The sequence below is a fragment of the Phoca vitulina genome, unplaced genomic scaffold, assembly GCF_004348235.1.
Source record: "Phoca vitulina isolate PV1807 unplaced genomic scaffold, GSC_HSeal_1.0 scaffold30, whole genome shotgun sequence".
NCBI lineage: Eukaryota > Metazoa > Chordata > Mammalia > Carnivora > Phocidae > Phoca > Phoca vitulina.
The window spans coordinates 21,432,743-21,449,399 of NW_022589733.1; the positions used below are offsets into that span (position 1 = coordinate 21,432,743).

The 16,657-nt window shown below is 49.5% G+C and overlaps 1 protein-coding gene across 2 annotated transcripts in view; it reads left to right on the forward strand.

The window, feature by feature from the left end:
- Positions 1-16,657, forward strand: part of ZFHX3 (zinc finger homeobox 3) — a 234,171-nt gene that overhangs the window by 173,909 nt on the left and 43,605 nt on the right. For both annotated transcript variants that reach the window (XM_032424047.1, XM_032424048.1), the window contains exon 5: positions 13,549-13,656. In XM_032424047.1, coding sequence (XP_032279938.1) covers positions 13,549-13,656 — 108 coding nt within the window. The remainder of the gene's footprint in view (positions 1-13,548; positions 13,657-16,657) is intronic.

A 16,657-nucleotide genomic window follows, 5' to 3' on the forward strand; every position in this document is an offset into this window, starting at 1 on the left:
CCCCCCCCCCCCCCCCCCCCCCCCCGAGCAGCCTCCTTGCAGCCGGTTCCACAGGCACGAAGCCCGTCTCGAAGCCTCCAACACCATGAGTGTGTAGCGACGTCGTCAGAAACAAATTCAGCAACCGGAGTCATTTGCATTCAGCTAAACCGAAAACCACACAACCAGCCACATGGTTTAACCACCACACACACACAAATGTTGTAGCGTGATGCATTTTCTCAAAACCAGGAAATGAGTGGCTCAGGTCACCCGAGCATCTGAAGTTGGTCATTACTAATCAGTTGTTTACAGCAAAGAGATTTTTTTTTCTCCCCCAGTGTTTTCTAGGCCTTAAAAACATTTCCTGGAATCCTGACTGAAGTCTGTGTGTGCCGTGGGCTGGTGGTGCACATAATGGCTGGACTGGGGAGGCAGGTTGCCTCAGTTACAAAGAAGCATGGGTGGTGTGAAGGCAGAGTCGAAAAGAAATGGAGAGCCCTCACTTGACACCCTCTGACCTCAGCCGGTGGAGCTGAATGCTAGAGAGCCAGGACTGAAATTGCAGTCACTTTAGATTATTTGGAGCGAGGAGAGGCAGGGAAAAAAGGATCTGTTGACTACAGGAAGGTGAATTCTTCCTCTGCTGAAAAGCTTATTAGTGGAAGGAGAAAAAGCAATTACTTGGCTTTTGCTAGTTCTCCGAGGCAGGGATTCGGGGCCACACCAGCCCCTTGGACCTCACCCTGGATCCAGAAGATCTCTGACAGGCTCTGCCCTGCACCATTTGGGAGGAGTAGTTCTGGGACAGCCCCCTTCCAGAAAGAGCATGAAGGGAGGAGAAGGGGAGGGAGGGAGAGAGGGACAAAGTAGGAATGAGAGAGAAACAGAGAGAGAGAGACAGAGAGAGAGAGTAGGAAAGAGCCAGGTGGTGGGGGGGATGTGCGAGAACTATGGGTTGTTCTGTCTTTAAACGTGATGGTTTCATTCCGGGTACCACATTGCCACGGGGCAGGAAGTTAACAGGATACTATTTGCCTAAACTAACGGATATCTAGGTTCTTAGGGGATGGTTATTGGTCTTGGCGAGCCCATTTTTATCCTTGCTATTATGCCTTTTGTCTCAAAATGGAAAGAAAAGCTAGATGCTGCTTTGAACAACTATGGTTCCACTCTTGGAATCCATTTGCCTCAGCCTTCCAGCTTTTCCACAGGCCTTTGCTTCTTTCTTCACTCGTCTTTGTGCCCGTTCCGTTCATCCTCCTATGGATTTCCTGACCCCGTGGACTTTGAGCCTCACCCCTCTCCACGCCCCAGTCTCCTGGTCTGGAAAATGGAGGCGCTTGCTGTCAGCTCCCTCAAATCCCTCAAAACAAAGGCAGATCCCTCTGATGACCACGTTTCTGCAAACGGCCAGTAGTTCTTCCTCCTAAATCTGTTCACTCGTGCCTTTCTCTTAAAAGCCCAGTTTTCTGTTCTTCCAGCTTGTCACCAGTGTCTTCCAGGAGTTGAGTCAATTCGTAGAGTCTTTTCACACAGAAATTGACCTTTTTTTTTTCCAGCCATCGTTTATATTGAATATAAAGATACGGTTTTTTGGTTTTGGTTTTTTTTTTTTTTTGAAAGTTGCTCATTGGTTACTGTCTAAATCCTCCTATTCCCCCTGTTCTTCTTCTTTTGATATTTAAAATTGTTGCTTGGTAAGTGAGAAGTCATTCTCGTTTTTTCTTCCTAATCACTGAGCGATTTCATCTTCAAGACAGCATTGTGTTTCGGCTACTTTTCGTTCACATCCCTGGCTTGCTTTATTCCCTTCCTTGCCATAAATGTTGGCCTTACAAAGTGAAGCAAACCCTTTCACTTATTGCAGGCTTCATTTCCATATTCTCTCTCTGCCCCAGGGTCCATATTCCCATAGGAAGAGTTGTCCACTTTCGGAAGTTTGGGGAGGATTCTGACTTAAGATATTCCCTTCCGGGAGCTTCTAGTCCTTTCTCCTGGTGCAGCATGTACACAGAAGAGTGTAAATGTCCACTATTACTTCTTTTTTTTTTTTTAATATTTTATTTGTTTAATTTGACAGGTAGAGACATAGCGAGAGAGGGAATACAAGCAGGGGGAGTGGGAGAGGGAGAAGCAGGCTTCCCGCCGAGCAGGGAGCCCGATGCGGGGCTCGATCCCAGGACCCTGGGACCACGACCTGAGCCGAAGGCAGACGCTTAATGACTGAGCCACCCAGGCGCCCCCACAATTACTTCTGTGAAGTAGGACCGTGTGCTGTCAGTTGCCACAGATCCCTTATTCCTGACTGTCCAACTCTTGGTCGCCAAATTTACACTTTCTGCCCAGATCCTCAGTGACCTTCTCGTGTCTTGACACCATTTTCTTTCCCTTTGGTTTCGTGTGTTAGTTGTTGTCAAATGTTCCCACCATGAGAGAGTATGAGTAAGAGTCTAGAATTTAGGTTCTTCTATTGAGTTGTTTGCCTTGATGATTATGACTGTTTTTGTGCCTTAAGATGCATTACAGTGTCACTTTGGGGATGTGTGATGGACTGCATTCCGTTTCCGGGGATTCTAGCCTGTCCTTAGGGCACAGGCTAGCCTCTCACGGGAGGAAAGGCCCGGTAGGTGCACCCAGTCCTGAGGCTGAGCCTAAGTTTAGTTAGCGGCTCTGGGAGATTTGGTGACGGGCCGCTTCAGCTGAAATCATCGTGAAAGGGCAGGCGTGCTGGTGGTGGTGGTCTTCTGTCAAACCCCAGGAAAAGAACATTTCATTGAACGGGATCCAAATTTTTTAAATCTAGAGGCTTTGTATTCGACCACTGGCATAACTTTGGAAGTTTCTCAAAGGGAGGAAGAAGATCCAAGAATTTTCGCTCTCCCTTTGGGCACAGAAGAGCTGTACAAGGTGCGTGTTAAAAATGACAACAACTTAGCAGCCCCGTCTGCTTTTCCTCACGTGGATGGAGGAAAGCTCTGGAACATAAACCTTTGGATTTTCTCAGTCCCTCAGCTTCCTGCCTCACTTTCTTTGCAATTTCCTAGGAAATGTCAGCTGAAACATGCCGCTGCTGCTGCCGCCTGGTTTTTCAGGCTGAAGTGTGCTGGGGGACTCGATGGTTTTGGAGAACGGCCCAGGTTTTTGCTTTCCCCGTGTAGACGCATCCTTAAATGTCTCCGGTGTGACCGTAAACGCTTCTGGCAGAGGCGGGCTCTTCTCTGCTTGCACCGGGCAGTGAGCGCGCGGTAGGCGCCTGAAGACTGGCCCGCGCGCGCGGAGGTGTCAGACTCCATTCCGGGCTGTCGCCAGGGTTCACGTGTATGTCTGGCGCGGGCTTCTGCGGTTCCCGGTGCCCTTAGGTCTGCGGGGGTCCGCGTGCGTCTGCGTGCATGCGCGGGTCTGGCCGAAGGAGAACAGGCTTAGCCGGTGCTTTTGTGGGTGCAGTGTTGCCCAAAGTTGGCCTGATGTCTTTTTCCTGGGTTAGGCTTGGAAAGTGTCGGCCTTTGTTTGTGCTTTATTTTTATGAATCAGCTTGTTTTACCAGTGGCTGATGCTCATGCAAAATGCAGCTCGTGGACAGGCCGTGACGCTGCTGTCCACGAGTGGGAGTGGATGCCTATTTCTGCATGCACCCGGTGCTTCCCAGGGACAAGGCTGACTTCTTAACAGGCTCCAGACCCTTCGGACACTGTGGGCGTAAGACTGAGGCCACACACAGGCTGGGAATTCCAGCCCCTCGTTTGTTCTAGCCTGTGACTTAGACTTCTGGAGCCTACGGCTTTATTTTTCTGGGTTGGGTGCTGTTTGTTTTGATGGCCAGCCACAAAATGCTCACCTGTTTCTCTTTCAGTTTGCTTTTTTTTTTTTTCTTTTTGCATATCTTTGCCCCACACGGTCTACCATTCCCTTGGGCGATGTCACCTCCTGTCTCCCCAGTGTTGTAAAGGCCTTGGGTCTGCATGGCCTCCCCTCCACCTTCCGTTCCGTGCTGTCATTCCCGTATAGATTGCATCCATCAGCGGCGGACCGTCCTGTTACAAGAGCCATCCCGCACGGTCTCACTTAGACCCATTAGGTTCTAATCACCGCCATCTAATATCACTTCTGGTACATCCCGTTCGTTTCCCATACACCTTCATTTGTACATAGATGCCCAAGTACACTTACAGGCTTTGCTCGACTCTCTTCACCCATGTGTTCCCAACATTTTCCAATTAAAAATAAATAGGGTCTTTTTTTTTTTTTTTTTTTTTTTTGCATGAAGCGTAAGCTTTCTCCCTCACACGCCAAGTCAGTTTCAACGCAGAAGGATGATAGCAGTCTTTTTAATGGAAACTGTAAATTTTTTTTTATTTACACTCTTTCTATCACTCATGTGTGTTTATCTGTCCTGTCTTCTCCCCTCCAAACATGGAAGCTGGGCAGTGTTTATTTCAAGCAGAGTGTTACTGAAAGACAGATGCTTGTAGGGACTGCTTAAGCCTCACACCTGGAATGTTAAAAAGCTTTCAGGCAGATCTGTTTGGGCAAAAGATGTCCTTTTCTGTAGAGGAGCAGGACTCAGAGGGAGATGGGACCCCCTCAAAGAGGCTTCTCTTCCTCATCCCGTGTGGGCATGAACCCCCAATTCTGACCATACTTCCAGACACCTTAGATGGTGCCTCCAAATCCACGAAATGCTCTGTTGTACTGAGCAAACATATGAGGCCCCTTCTTCCTCCATCAAGGCTGTCTTTCTACTAACCTTGGCTTTTCTCACCTTTGCCCGTCAGATACTCTGTTGTTAAGACTCTGTGACTTACTCTGTCCCCTCCTCCGTGCGTTCTCGGCAGCACACTGAGTTAGAATCATTATTTTCCTCCACTACTTTGTTTTTACCAGAGGGGGAAATAAAACACCGTTTTTGGTTTCAAGGGCCTTCTATTTTGCATGCCTCTTCTTTCCAGAACATTCCAGTTTGGTGTGAGGTTAAACTGTGCAAAATACTGTTTGAAAGAAAGGAGCAAAAGAGAAAGGAACTTGTCAAAATGCATTTGTTAGATCACGTTTTAAATGAAGTACAATTGAAGGTAGTTTTTGTCCAAAGAAAGGAAAAACCCCTGCAAATCCGCTGAGCTCCCAGAGAGCGCGCCTCCTTTGTCGTCGCCCTGACATTGAAGTGTAATTTTTCATGGTTATTTGGACTGGAAAATGGGGGGGGGGGAACGGGGAGAGATGGGTCTGCGATTATTTCCCATAAATGACAACACAATCACATCACGCTCCGCTACAAACATGCTCGGGGAATTTGCCTTTTTACATTTCATGTGTGAGAGCAGAGCGGCGGTCGGGGCTCTGGAAATCCGAGGGAGCTAATCCCCGCTGGATTCAGGCTCCTTCGGAGTTCTGGGACAGAGCTGGGTTTCCTGTTCGGTGTGGATTCCGACACCGTCTCAGGGTTGGGTTTGTGTCTTACACACTGGAACTCACATCTTTCGGTTATTTAAAGAGAGAGAGCGAGCGCGCGCACCAGCTCTTCGTGTGAACAGCCACCAGGCGAGTCAGCGGACATATTTAGTTCCCTGTGCTTTGTCACCGCACATTTGCTTTCATCCTTTCTGCATTTCTGCAGGGGGCAACCCAGGTGCTTTTGCTAAGAACACAGATAAATGGAACTTGTTGCAATCCTGGCTCTAGGCGGTTCCTCCCTTTCTCTCCTCCCCTGACCCCCACCCACCCCCGTAATTTTAGCGGCGTTTTGACAGACTGTTGAGATGGACCAAGCGGCCTTGCCCAGGAGACGGGAGATGGCAGGGCCCGTCCCTCCCCGCACAACAAGAGCAGTTTGCAGCGGGCGCTCGGGCGCTCCGTGCTGTCCGCTCGGGAGGGCAGCCCCGGGAGTGGATGTTTTCTCCGGGAGACCTCCACAGGCCGCGGCCACCTTGGACCCGTAAGATGCTCCCTCCCGTTGATGCGCAAGGCAGAGGTGACGATAAGTACAGAGCAAAGGGAGAGACGCCCCCCGCAGGCTTGTGTTCTTGTCGAGGCCGACCTGGCTTCACCCAGCAGGGGCTGCGCACACAGGCTGCCGCACGCCCGGCCTTCCCAGGCTCCCTCCTGCCACACGATCCCCATTTTTCTTGTTTCTATAAACAGTGGCACGATCTTCAAATATACAAAAGCATAAATGGTCTCTATTCTCCAATTATTCATTTTAATAATACCCGGAGTTGCCCTTGGCGTGTTGATTCTTGAAGCCTGGTGCCAAAAGGCAGGGTCGCCAGGGTGGGGGCCGGGAAACGAGGTCAGGGTGGAGGCAGCGAGGAGGCCGAGGTCCTTCAGCGCTGCGTTTTCCTGCACAGCTTTTCCCGAAGGCCCCTCCGAGGGCTGGCAGGCCTCCACCGCCTTTCAGGCTCTGTCCAGAAACTCCAGGCACTGTGGCCCCAGGTGTTTTTGGTAAATGAACACCTAGTGGTCAGAAGATGTCTTGTGGTGAAATGATCCCTTAAAGGATCCGAGTGCACGAGAGCTCATCCCTGGAGGAAGGAAGTGTGTCTCCAGCCAAGCGCGTCCCTCACTTCCTCTCCTGCTCCCCGTCTCCTTTTCCCTCGGAGGACTGAAATCCACGTGTAGAAACATCACCTTCGACAAGGCAGTTTTGTTTAAAACAACTGGTTAGCACCTTGGCCACATTATTTTTTGAGAAGTGACCAGGGTGGGAAAATTCCCTGCCGCAGCACCGGGCCCGACCCACCCACCCCCTGGACAGCTTTCCCCAGCTGGTAGCTGGTAGAGAGGGGGCCTTGGCTGGCTGGCCCGGCCTGGCATGGAGCTTAGGTTGGTGAGAAAATGGACAGGACCAAAGACTGGGGCCACCTGGAGGGGAGGCCTCCCTCTGCCTCCCCCGTGCTCTGTCCCGTAGATCCCGTGCAAGAGAGGGACTTCGGAAAGACCTGGGCTAGCAGGAGTGTGGGGGGTCAGCTTGCCTGTCTTCTCTGTATGTCCTCATGTCTGTTGGGAAAGAAATGGCGTCTTACCCTGAGAAGGTGGGAGAATATTACACTTCTGATGACTTCAATGAGTGCCGGAGGCTTGCAGCCTTGGAGCCCCTTCCCGCTTCACGCTCCTCACACACACACCCCACCCCCTCATCTTTGCCCCTTTAAGGTTTCCTGTGTACACTGGGATAGTTGTATTTCAAAATGTTCCCCTGGCCAGCGTCAGTTTGGATTCCTGGACCGTTCGTCTTGTGATTTGGCATTTCCCTCACTTAATCTCTACCCTGTTAAGATGTAGAAAGTAGAATGGACCAGTTTTGCCTGAAGTTAAAAGTAATATTCAGGTGATTCCCCACAAGGAACTTTCAAGGGAGATTTTAAGTTTCCCGTTCCATGTGTCGGCATGAAAACATGCAGTCACCTTCACCAAGATGCTAAGTATAAGGTGTCTTAAGAGAACGCTACGCATTTGTGGTAAGCCAAACCACCTTCATCTAAGGGAAAATTTCTGGGACTGCGGTATTGTCGACCAGAAAACCTAACTGCTCGAAGCTGTGTCTCACGTAGTCTCCAGCCACATGGCCAGGGCTGGCAAGAGACACCATTGGAATAAAACCCTGGAGTAAATGTTTGAGAAAACGTGTTTGGGGATGTTGTAGAATGGATTATCACATCCTGGATCTGGAGGTTACTGTGCAGTTAGGAGGAAGGCCAGGGCACATGGAGAGTCCCCCACTGGTCAGACCCGTGGTCGTCATTCAGTGAAACCAGACTTGCCAAAATGTCCGGGATGGGGACTGGCATAGTCACGAGCATCGCTACCATTTCCCTCTTCCTCCCTGGCTTGGAGAGGGAAGACAGGACTCGGGTCGAAGAGCTGGGAGCAACAGGGTTATCTGGCCGTCAGCATTGTCGATCATATCCTGTTACAAGTTTCTGGTATAGCAGAATTTTAACACACTGGATCTTATTAGAAGCAAGCGGTCTAGACCTTAAGAGTCATCTTTTATATGGTGGGATTTGATTTGACCTGTATTTGCAAAAATAAAGCATGCATATTCTGTAGAAGAGGCTCAGCCATGAGAGGTTTCCTGTGGATAACCAAAGGCCAACAGGATTGGGCACACTGGAGTGTTCTGCCCTTGTTTTCCAGTTGTGCCAGCCAGCGTTTCAGAAGGACAGCAGATGGGCCACAGTGTCCTAAACAAAGTCTCTAGCCACAGAGTGCAGCACCTGCACAGGACTTACAGGAACAAGAGGACAGGACACAGTCTTGGACACCCCAGCGTAAGTGGCCGCCACCTTCCGGGGTACTCCTGATGGTCCTTACGTTGCAGCCCTTTCTCACTTGCTTCTGTGGTTGTCCTTGGTTAATTAGGTTGAAAATGGGGAACGGAAAAGCTTTAACCCTATCTTCAAAGTAGGCTGACTGGTTATTTTGTTTTCAAAGAAGAGGTCCTATATACAATTAAAACTTGTTTCTGGTAAACCTCATTCCAGGAAAGATGAGCTTTTAACAAAAGGCTTTTGACAGCTGCAGGCTATTTCATTTTTTTTAATGCCGAATGAAAAATCAATACATTTTTCTGGGTTATACATATTCAGAACAGGCCTGATATTTCCATTATAATGGAAAGTGGGTGTCTGTGCACATCTCGCCTGTCAGAGCTGCACCACCGCATTTTCCAAGCCACTGCTAAATATTTCAAACCCGATTTGATTGTGGTTCATGACAGCTAATGTTTCTCGGCTCTTGAGCCTGCCGACAGGCGAACGCACTTTATTCCCCCCCAAATATGGCTCACCCCAAAGAAAAAGGAAAGAACAATTTCGTTCTTCAGGGATCCCGGATCATTGTATTATTTAAGTAACATGATTGCCCGAGAGCCTTGGGTACAGACACCCTGATTCTTAGGAGAATTTCCAGATTTCTGTCACATCGAGGCACTCCAGGGGCTTTGTTGGGCTTGGGGGAAGGTTTGAATTGATCTCCGTCCTCCTGTTAAGAGTTGGGAACGGAGGACCTCGTCTCAGTCATTGACTGACCCCTTCCTTCGAGTCTGAGAGCAGTTTGTGAAGGATACCCAGTGGGCGTGGCCCTCGGCCCCAGGTACCCCAGGTACGGGCTGAGCAGGACTGTGTTTCCGGCACCCCACCCGGCACGTTTCCTTGGGTAACGCACTGGGGGGATGCGTGCGGTGGCGGTGAGCGCCGACTTGAGCATGACGCCACGTCCATTCTCGCTTCTGCCCGGGGCTCCTCTCACACACCAGTTTCCAGGTTGTTCATGAAATGGTTGCACATCACCACGGGGCTGCCGGTTGGCACGCACACCTCCTTCGGGAGCAGATGTCACCACACGTGGGGGAATCATGCAGTCACCTTCGCCAACATGCTACGTGTAAGGTATGTTCAGAAAACAGTTGGCGTTTGTGGTGAGCAAAACCACCCCAACTGAAGGGAAGTTTTCTGCAGCACCTCAAAAACCTAAGGTGCCCCAGGAACCCTTCCCTTTGAAATTCTTACACCTGAGGGCCGTGCGCTCAGCCAGGAGACAGGCGTGAGCGGGCTGGGTTTGGCCTGAGTGCTAGTAAGTGCTGTCTGGGAGAAGCAGTTGTGAAAAGGAGGCAGGGATGGAAATCGATTTTTTTTAAAGACCTGTGGCCGCTGTTTTATGTGGAGGTTGAAGGCAGAAGGGATACCAGGAAGACCTCACAGTCATTCAAGATTTGCTTCTGGTTCCCTAGCCCTTTAACGTGAAAATACATTCAAATGGGATGGGTGCCCTCGTTTGAGGGCCCCCTTGGGGTGTACCCGTCAAAGTCGGCTTCTGCTGTAGAGGTTGTTGCAGCTTCTCTGGAGTCTTGTAAAAAGCAGACATTCTTACCTGGCTTGTGCTGGGCCTGCTGCCCCCTGCCAGGAACAGGCAGGGCGTAGGGAGCCGAGATGACCTCCTCACCCAGGCCCGGGCTTTGCCCTTGAGAAAACATGCCTGGTGTGTTCTGCTTGGTTCTGAAATAGTACTAAACTCCTGGGGAAAAGATGGTTTTGATTTGTCCATTTCAGTCTTCAAAGTGGCACAGCGACTGCTGTGTGTCTTAGGGAAGGGAAACGACTTCGTCAACTGAGGGAAAGACAGGATTTTCCAGATAAAACCGGATCATCAGTCCATCAAGTCTTCACTGGTTCCCACCATCTGTCAGTAGCTGATATTATTTAGGGGGGAGAAAAAATCGACTTCCGTAATGACCCCGGCCAGTTGCCACTGACTTCACGGGTGGAAAATGCAATCTGTGATCTGGGGGAAACTGCCCTCCCCCCTCCTTGCTCAATCGGCACGTGGGGGTCAAATATACATCCCTGAGGGGAACGAGGGCTAGATAACCAGCCCCAGGAGCTCAGAGTGTGTGGGTGCCGTTGCTCCCCGGGTCCCCACATCGTGGTTCCTATGCAGGGACACCAGACCCTTCCTTGGGGGCCCGCGGCCTGGGTCTTAGTGAGTGGGGGTTTCTTTAGGCTTTGGAGACCCATTAAACATGGGCCGCCCGCAAAGCACTGTGGGTCTGAGCCGTCCAGACAAATTCATAGTTTGTATCTCTGTTTTTTCATCATTTCTCTACCTTTATTGGTATTCAGAGCTCACAGTTTTCTGGTTACTGTCAGCCTGGGCTTTCATCCATTTTAAAGAGCTATTTTTCCTCTTGCTGTTGATGATGATGGTATAAAGACAGATGGTGTAACTGCTTATGAATGTCCTATTTTATTTCCCCAGGACCAGACAGTTCACTTGAAGACGTGTATTATTTCCACATGCTCAGGTTGGGAGGCCCAGACAGTGTCTGCTTCCGCAGCGCGCTGCCCTTCCAGGCCTCGCCATGCAGAGGGCGACACCTGTAGGTCGTAGGTGGAACTGCAGGGAAGTGCCTGCCCGGCTGATGGGGACCCGGTTTTTAGTTGGGGGTGAGGACTCTGATCCCCTTGTGAAGGAAGCTGTCCAGGAGTTTCCTGATCATTCCTTCTCCCACCAAGCATATAACAGCCTTTTAGTGAGTGAGTGACAAATGATAACATTAAGCCTGGGAACTGAAAAAGAAGAGGATTTGATATTTAAATCTTAAAAATAAAGAAGAAAATGGGGAAGGGGGAGAGAAACACAAGTTCCTGAATTCACCTCTGTCCTCCGTCCTCTCTTTGGAACTCCTCAGCTGCCTTCACTTTTCTGCTTGTAGGGCAGGGAGGGAATGAGGGCTCCAGGAATATTCACAAAGCACTGTGCGGTTTTCCTTGCTCGTCGAATCCACGATGTGCTTATTCTTCACACTCTGTATCTTCTGAATAAGATTCGTTTGGAAAGGCTCAGAGAACTGGGGTCAGCGCCAGAGTGACTGTGAGTTCTCAACTCTGTGCCCATGGCTGCAGCCCACGTGACGTGGAGGAGAGCAGAGCTGGCCTTGGGGTTGGCCTCCCGGTGGGCCAGTCCTTTCCCTCCTCTGCAGGGCAGCACCTCAGACACTGTTCACAGCAGGGTGTCGTCTGTTTTGTAGGTGTCAGACTCTCTCCACCTAAGGTGCCTGTGTGTGTGCGTGAGAGAGAGAGAGAGAGAGGTGCAGCCATTCAGCCATCTCTGCATAATCAGGTTTGATTAATACCTACACCACTACAGAGCGTTTGTGCCGCAGCATGTACGGGGGCAAATGATTATATTTTAAGGGCCCTTGCTCCTTCGGGTAGGCCCAATTTAATATTGATTGACTGAATTCTGGTATCACCATTCAAAGATGAATTTTATAATTACAGTGTTGAACATTTTTATCAAAAGTGTAAAAAATGTGCATTGAACATCCTGCCTGGACATAATGAAGACTGTGCATACATCATACCGTGTAACACGCATGTTATTTTTGACTCACATTTGTATATAACATTTTTTCTCTACTCAGTGATGTATGGTGTTCATATGGCACCGTATATCAGATTGACCTCAAACCATGGTTGCCTGATTTTTCTCAGAACTGAGGATGGGTATGGGGAGACTTGCTGTTAACTTTACTGTGCAGTGAGACAAAAGGGAGATACAGAAATTAGATGTGGGGTTCCTTCCTTCCCTCTTACTTGGGGGTGAAAATAAGCATGCTCTTATTTCATCTGTGTTCCCCATGACTGCCTCATAAATCCCCTATTGGAGGGAATGAAGAATGTTCCCCGACCCCAAGTTCAGTTTTCCAGTCTTTGGACTTCCATTGTCTTTTCGGGAAGAATTAGGAAAATCTGACTCTAAGTAGATACTTTCTTCCTCAAGTGTTTTGTAAACCCTCTGAGGTCATTTTATTCTGAACTCCTTTTACTTCTTTTGTGTGATGAAATTTAGAAGCTATTTTCTGCAGGGTTGGGGAGGGTAACACCTTGAAATATTGAAAGGTAGGGTAGCGGGTCCAGAGACCTAGGGTGACATTGGTCAGAGCCCCGAATCCAATACCTGGTCCCCGTGCATCCGGGCTGGTTCCAGCCAGGTGATGGATGTGCGCAGCCAGGTTCTCGTCCCAGGAAGGTGTGCTCTTCAAAGTCTGCGAATAATGTCATCATTAACCCACCTCAATTAGCCTGCCTTATTCATTCATTTAACCCATCCTTAATGAGTGTTTTGGATAATGATCCAGAGGGCCAGGAGAGCAGAAGAGAAATGTCTCGCCTCCTTTCCCTCAGCACCGATAGGGTAACTTAGCCTCTTCCTTTCCACTTGGGCAGGTGGAGTTTTATCGCAGGAGTAGCCTCATGTTGGAAATGACCATTCTTCTGTCTTCACCCAAAGCATTATATGTTGAGCTGGAGAGAATTTCCATGGCTAGTTTTAAACCAGTGATGGGTAAAGAATGGACTGACTTCAAAAGGAAAATACATGATTCTCTTGCACATTTTTTCCCTTTCTCTACAAATCTAGCTTCTCGCCACTGACGCCTGGCAGGCCTACAGATGTTGTTTGTTTTCTAGAACTCTTCACATTAATGAAATCCTATCACTGATATTCTGTGATCCTTGAAACTTTGAGTGACTGTTAAAAACCAAACAAACAGAAAACCAACAGCACCTCCCGCCGCGGTCTGGCACATGCACCCGCACCGCGAGACCTCTGAAGGGTCAGCGACAGGGTCTGGTCTGGTTCAAATCCAGGACGCGCTGGGCTTGGGGCTAGGCAAGAGCCGACATGTGGCTCCTTTCTTGCATTTTCAAGTGCAAAAGACTTGCATGCAACTTCAGGAATTTAGATGGAGTTATTTCTTCAACAGGACTGGCTTTCCAGTATTAAAAGCTCAAATGAGGCATTCAGAATCCATCTGGAAATACCTAACATCCACACGTCTAAAAATGAGTCAGTCTCCTACCAGTGAGTGGGGACGGGAAGGCCCCGCTGCTTACCTAGACCTTGGCGCGGCCGAAGTACAGTCAGCCTTTTGGGGGCCACGGGGGAGACACGAGGGACAGTCACTGGCATCTCTGTGTTGTGCTCCGTAATTCTTTGGAGTAGGAGCCAAGAGTCCTTCATCTTCTGTCCACTTTTGATCCTTGACATTTCATTTTTCTTCTCTTTCAGAAGAAGCCATTGAAGATGTTGAAGGGCCCAGTGACGCGGCTGCTGATCCAGAGGAGCTTGCTAAAGACCAGGAGAGTGGAGGCGAGAAGGACCAGAGCAAGTGGACAGGTAGTGTGTGTGTGGCCCCCGAGGTCCCGACATTTCTCCCCTGGAAGCGTGAGGCCAAGTCAGGGAGCAGACGCATCCTTCATCTCCCCAGAAAAGCTGTCGGTTCTGTACAGCGGGAGAAGGATATGGGTTTTGCTTTTTTGAGTGGTCTGCTTCATTCTCCTTCTCTTAGGTTATATTAAAGATTTTTTAAAGCGTTTCCTAAATGGCCCCCAGACCAGCTTGTTTATTGAGCATCCAGGTGTCTGGCTCTATGCCACGGGCTTCTGTGTTGGTGAGGTCACTTTTCTTCCGTGGCTCCTCCCTGGCGTGCATCGCCCTGGGTGTGAGTCTTTCTCCGTTGAAGGTCCAGTCATCTAGGCCCCTTCTCCCCAGGCCCAGTGGAGGGGTTTGCCCTGTACACCTTGATTGGGGTCACCCCTGAATCTCCAAGCCGTCAGCAGGGAAGGGGGGGGCTTTGTTCCACACGTTGTGTCTCCTACCTTGCCTCCAGGGCGAGCGCCCACACCCTGAAGTGCACCCAAAGTGGGGCAGGCAGTGAGGCCAGGCAGAAGGACGTGTTACCGAAATCAGAACAAGCAGAAGTCAGGGAAGGAAGTGCTATTTCTGGAAAACTTGGTGTTGTGAGAAGGGCAACAGGCATCTCTTGTGATGATAGGATCGCTGTATTGGAGGAAAGAAGAGCTGAGCCGGAGAGGAAAAGTTTAGACCTTGTGGAGGAGAGGAGCAAAGTTGTTTCTGAGAAGACTTCTCAGGACAGATAAGTCTCCCAGAAACCACCACAGTTATTAGAGGAAATGATATGACAAGCAACAGAAATTATTTTACTTGGTCAACCTAATTCTTACTGCCTTCCATTATTAATATTGTAATACTTTGTGTTTTTTCGAGAAAATATTTACCTTCTGGAGTCTGTATTGGTTGGGCCTTTGTTACTTTTCCAGGCACGACTGTTCTTAAATCATGTTCAGTGTTGGCCTTCACTATTTACACAAGATACAGAATCTTGGCAAGAGGCCAGGAGAGAGCAATGAAAATCACTGAAGGCTGAGAAATATTACCTCCGAAAAGAGGCTGAAGAAATTGGGGCTATTCGGTCTGTAAAAGAGAAACTCGAGAGGCAGCTTAACAGCTTCCAAATTTCAGGAGGGCTGGGGCGGAGTAGGCCCTGTTCAGTGTTTCCTGGGACACAGACACAGGGTGTCACCGCAGTTGAGTGAATGAAACCGTCCCCTTTGGGACTGTGGTGGCCAGAGGCCCGCACTTGAGAGACACTGAGGGATGGGACCGAGCACCCTGGGAAGGGTTGCAAGGGCGGGCCAGGAGGTAGGGCGCAGACGTCTCTCCTCAGAGGCCTTCTGCACCGGGGAGGGTCGCCGACCGAGATCCGGCTTTCTGTTGTACTGTCAGGGCGAGCTGGACACAGACTTTGCAGAAAGGGGTGACCTGGGGAAGAGGATTTCACGCACACCGTCGGAAGGCCGAGTAACCTTCCAGGCCGTCTGTCCTTCATTTTCACAGTTTGTGAAACTGTGGCTTCACCTTTCTGTGCCTCCGTTTCTCACCCGAGATGGGGATTAAAAGTAGTACCTACTTTCAGAGGATTGCCGTGAGGATTATTTGAATATGGGAATCCTAGAAAGTGCCTGGCATGTAGGAAGCTCTACCTTAGGAAGGTTTTTGTTGTTGTTTTAATAATCTGGTTAAATAAGATGAGGGAAACTAGTAGCAGTTTCTCTTCGGGTCCTTTCCTGTGAACGTGAAACTGTCGCCAGACAGCTTGTGGCTTTGAGGAATTTTGAGAAGCGGAGGAAGGACAGCACGTAAGAACTTACTGGATCGTGTCGACAGTCTGTGTGGGCGGTGCCTGCATTCTGCGCGCTAAGGACACTGAGTCGGTGACACGACGTGACTGCCATTTGTGAAATTCCTCCTGTGCCAGGCAACTGGGAGCGCCGTAAAAATGAGCGTCTTTCATAAAGCCCCACGTTCTCATTCGTTTGTTCATTCGTTCAGGCAGCAGGCTGTACTTTATCTCCAGAAGACAGAGGAGAGAGAGAGAGAGACCGTGGACGAGTAACTCAGAGGTGCCCCTTAGTCGGATAGTAGTGAAGAGAGAAGGGGAAATTCTTTGCTGACTCCTGCAAATGATCCTCTTTTGACCCGAAGCATAATTTCGTCTATGTTGTCTGAGTGTGTAATGACAGGCTTTATTAAGGCACTTGAGCCGATTTGATCTTGGAATCGATACAGGTGGCAGCAACCTCTTCGCAGCTTTCTTTGGGATCCTTAACTATTTTATATATAAAAAAAAAAAATCTGCGTTTGTTCCATTTATGCCCTAAATTGAGCTGTTCCTATCTGATTAAATGTGATGGGGAGCGCTTCCTCCCAGCAAATAAATAAATAGTGATTTCACAATTTGTACCGTTGATTAGTGGCCGCTCACGGTGCGGATTAATAATATTTCAAATGAGCCTGGATAATTGGCATTTTCTCGGCTATTGATTATGTAGTTTGGGGTTTGTGCAGGAATGGCTAATCTTTACTAAAAATTTTTAGTCATTTATTTTTATGTTGGAAGGGAACTCCTGGTGTCCATTTCGGTGTCTGTTGGCCACCGTCTTTGGGCTTCTTTTATGGAGGTGTCAGGTCTTTGACCTCAAGTGGCAGCGGGGCAGGCAAGATGGTGCTTTGAATCCCAGCAGCATCCACCCCAGGGCCCGGGGCTGGGTCGCTCCCACGTGCAGGGCACTGGGCAGAGTTCCACTGATCCCAGGTTCCATGAGGTGACAGTGGGAACTATCACTCTGGGAACGGAGCACACCCCCGGGCTTTCAGGAAGAGCCGTAGTCCTCAGAACAGCGTTGCTATAGGCCAGCGCTGTCCCACGGAGCTTCCTGGGCTGATGAAGATGTTCCCTGTGCAGTATGGTAGCTGCCTGCCATAGTGACCCCTAAGCCCTTCAAGCGTGGCTGGTACCACTGAGGAACCGAATTTT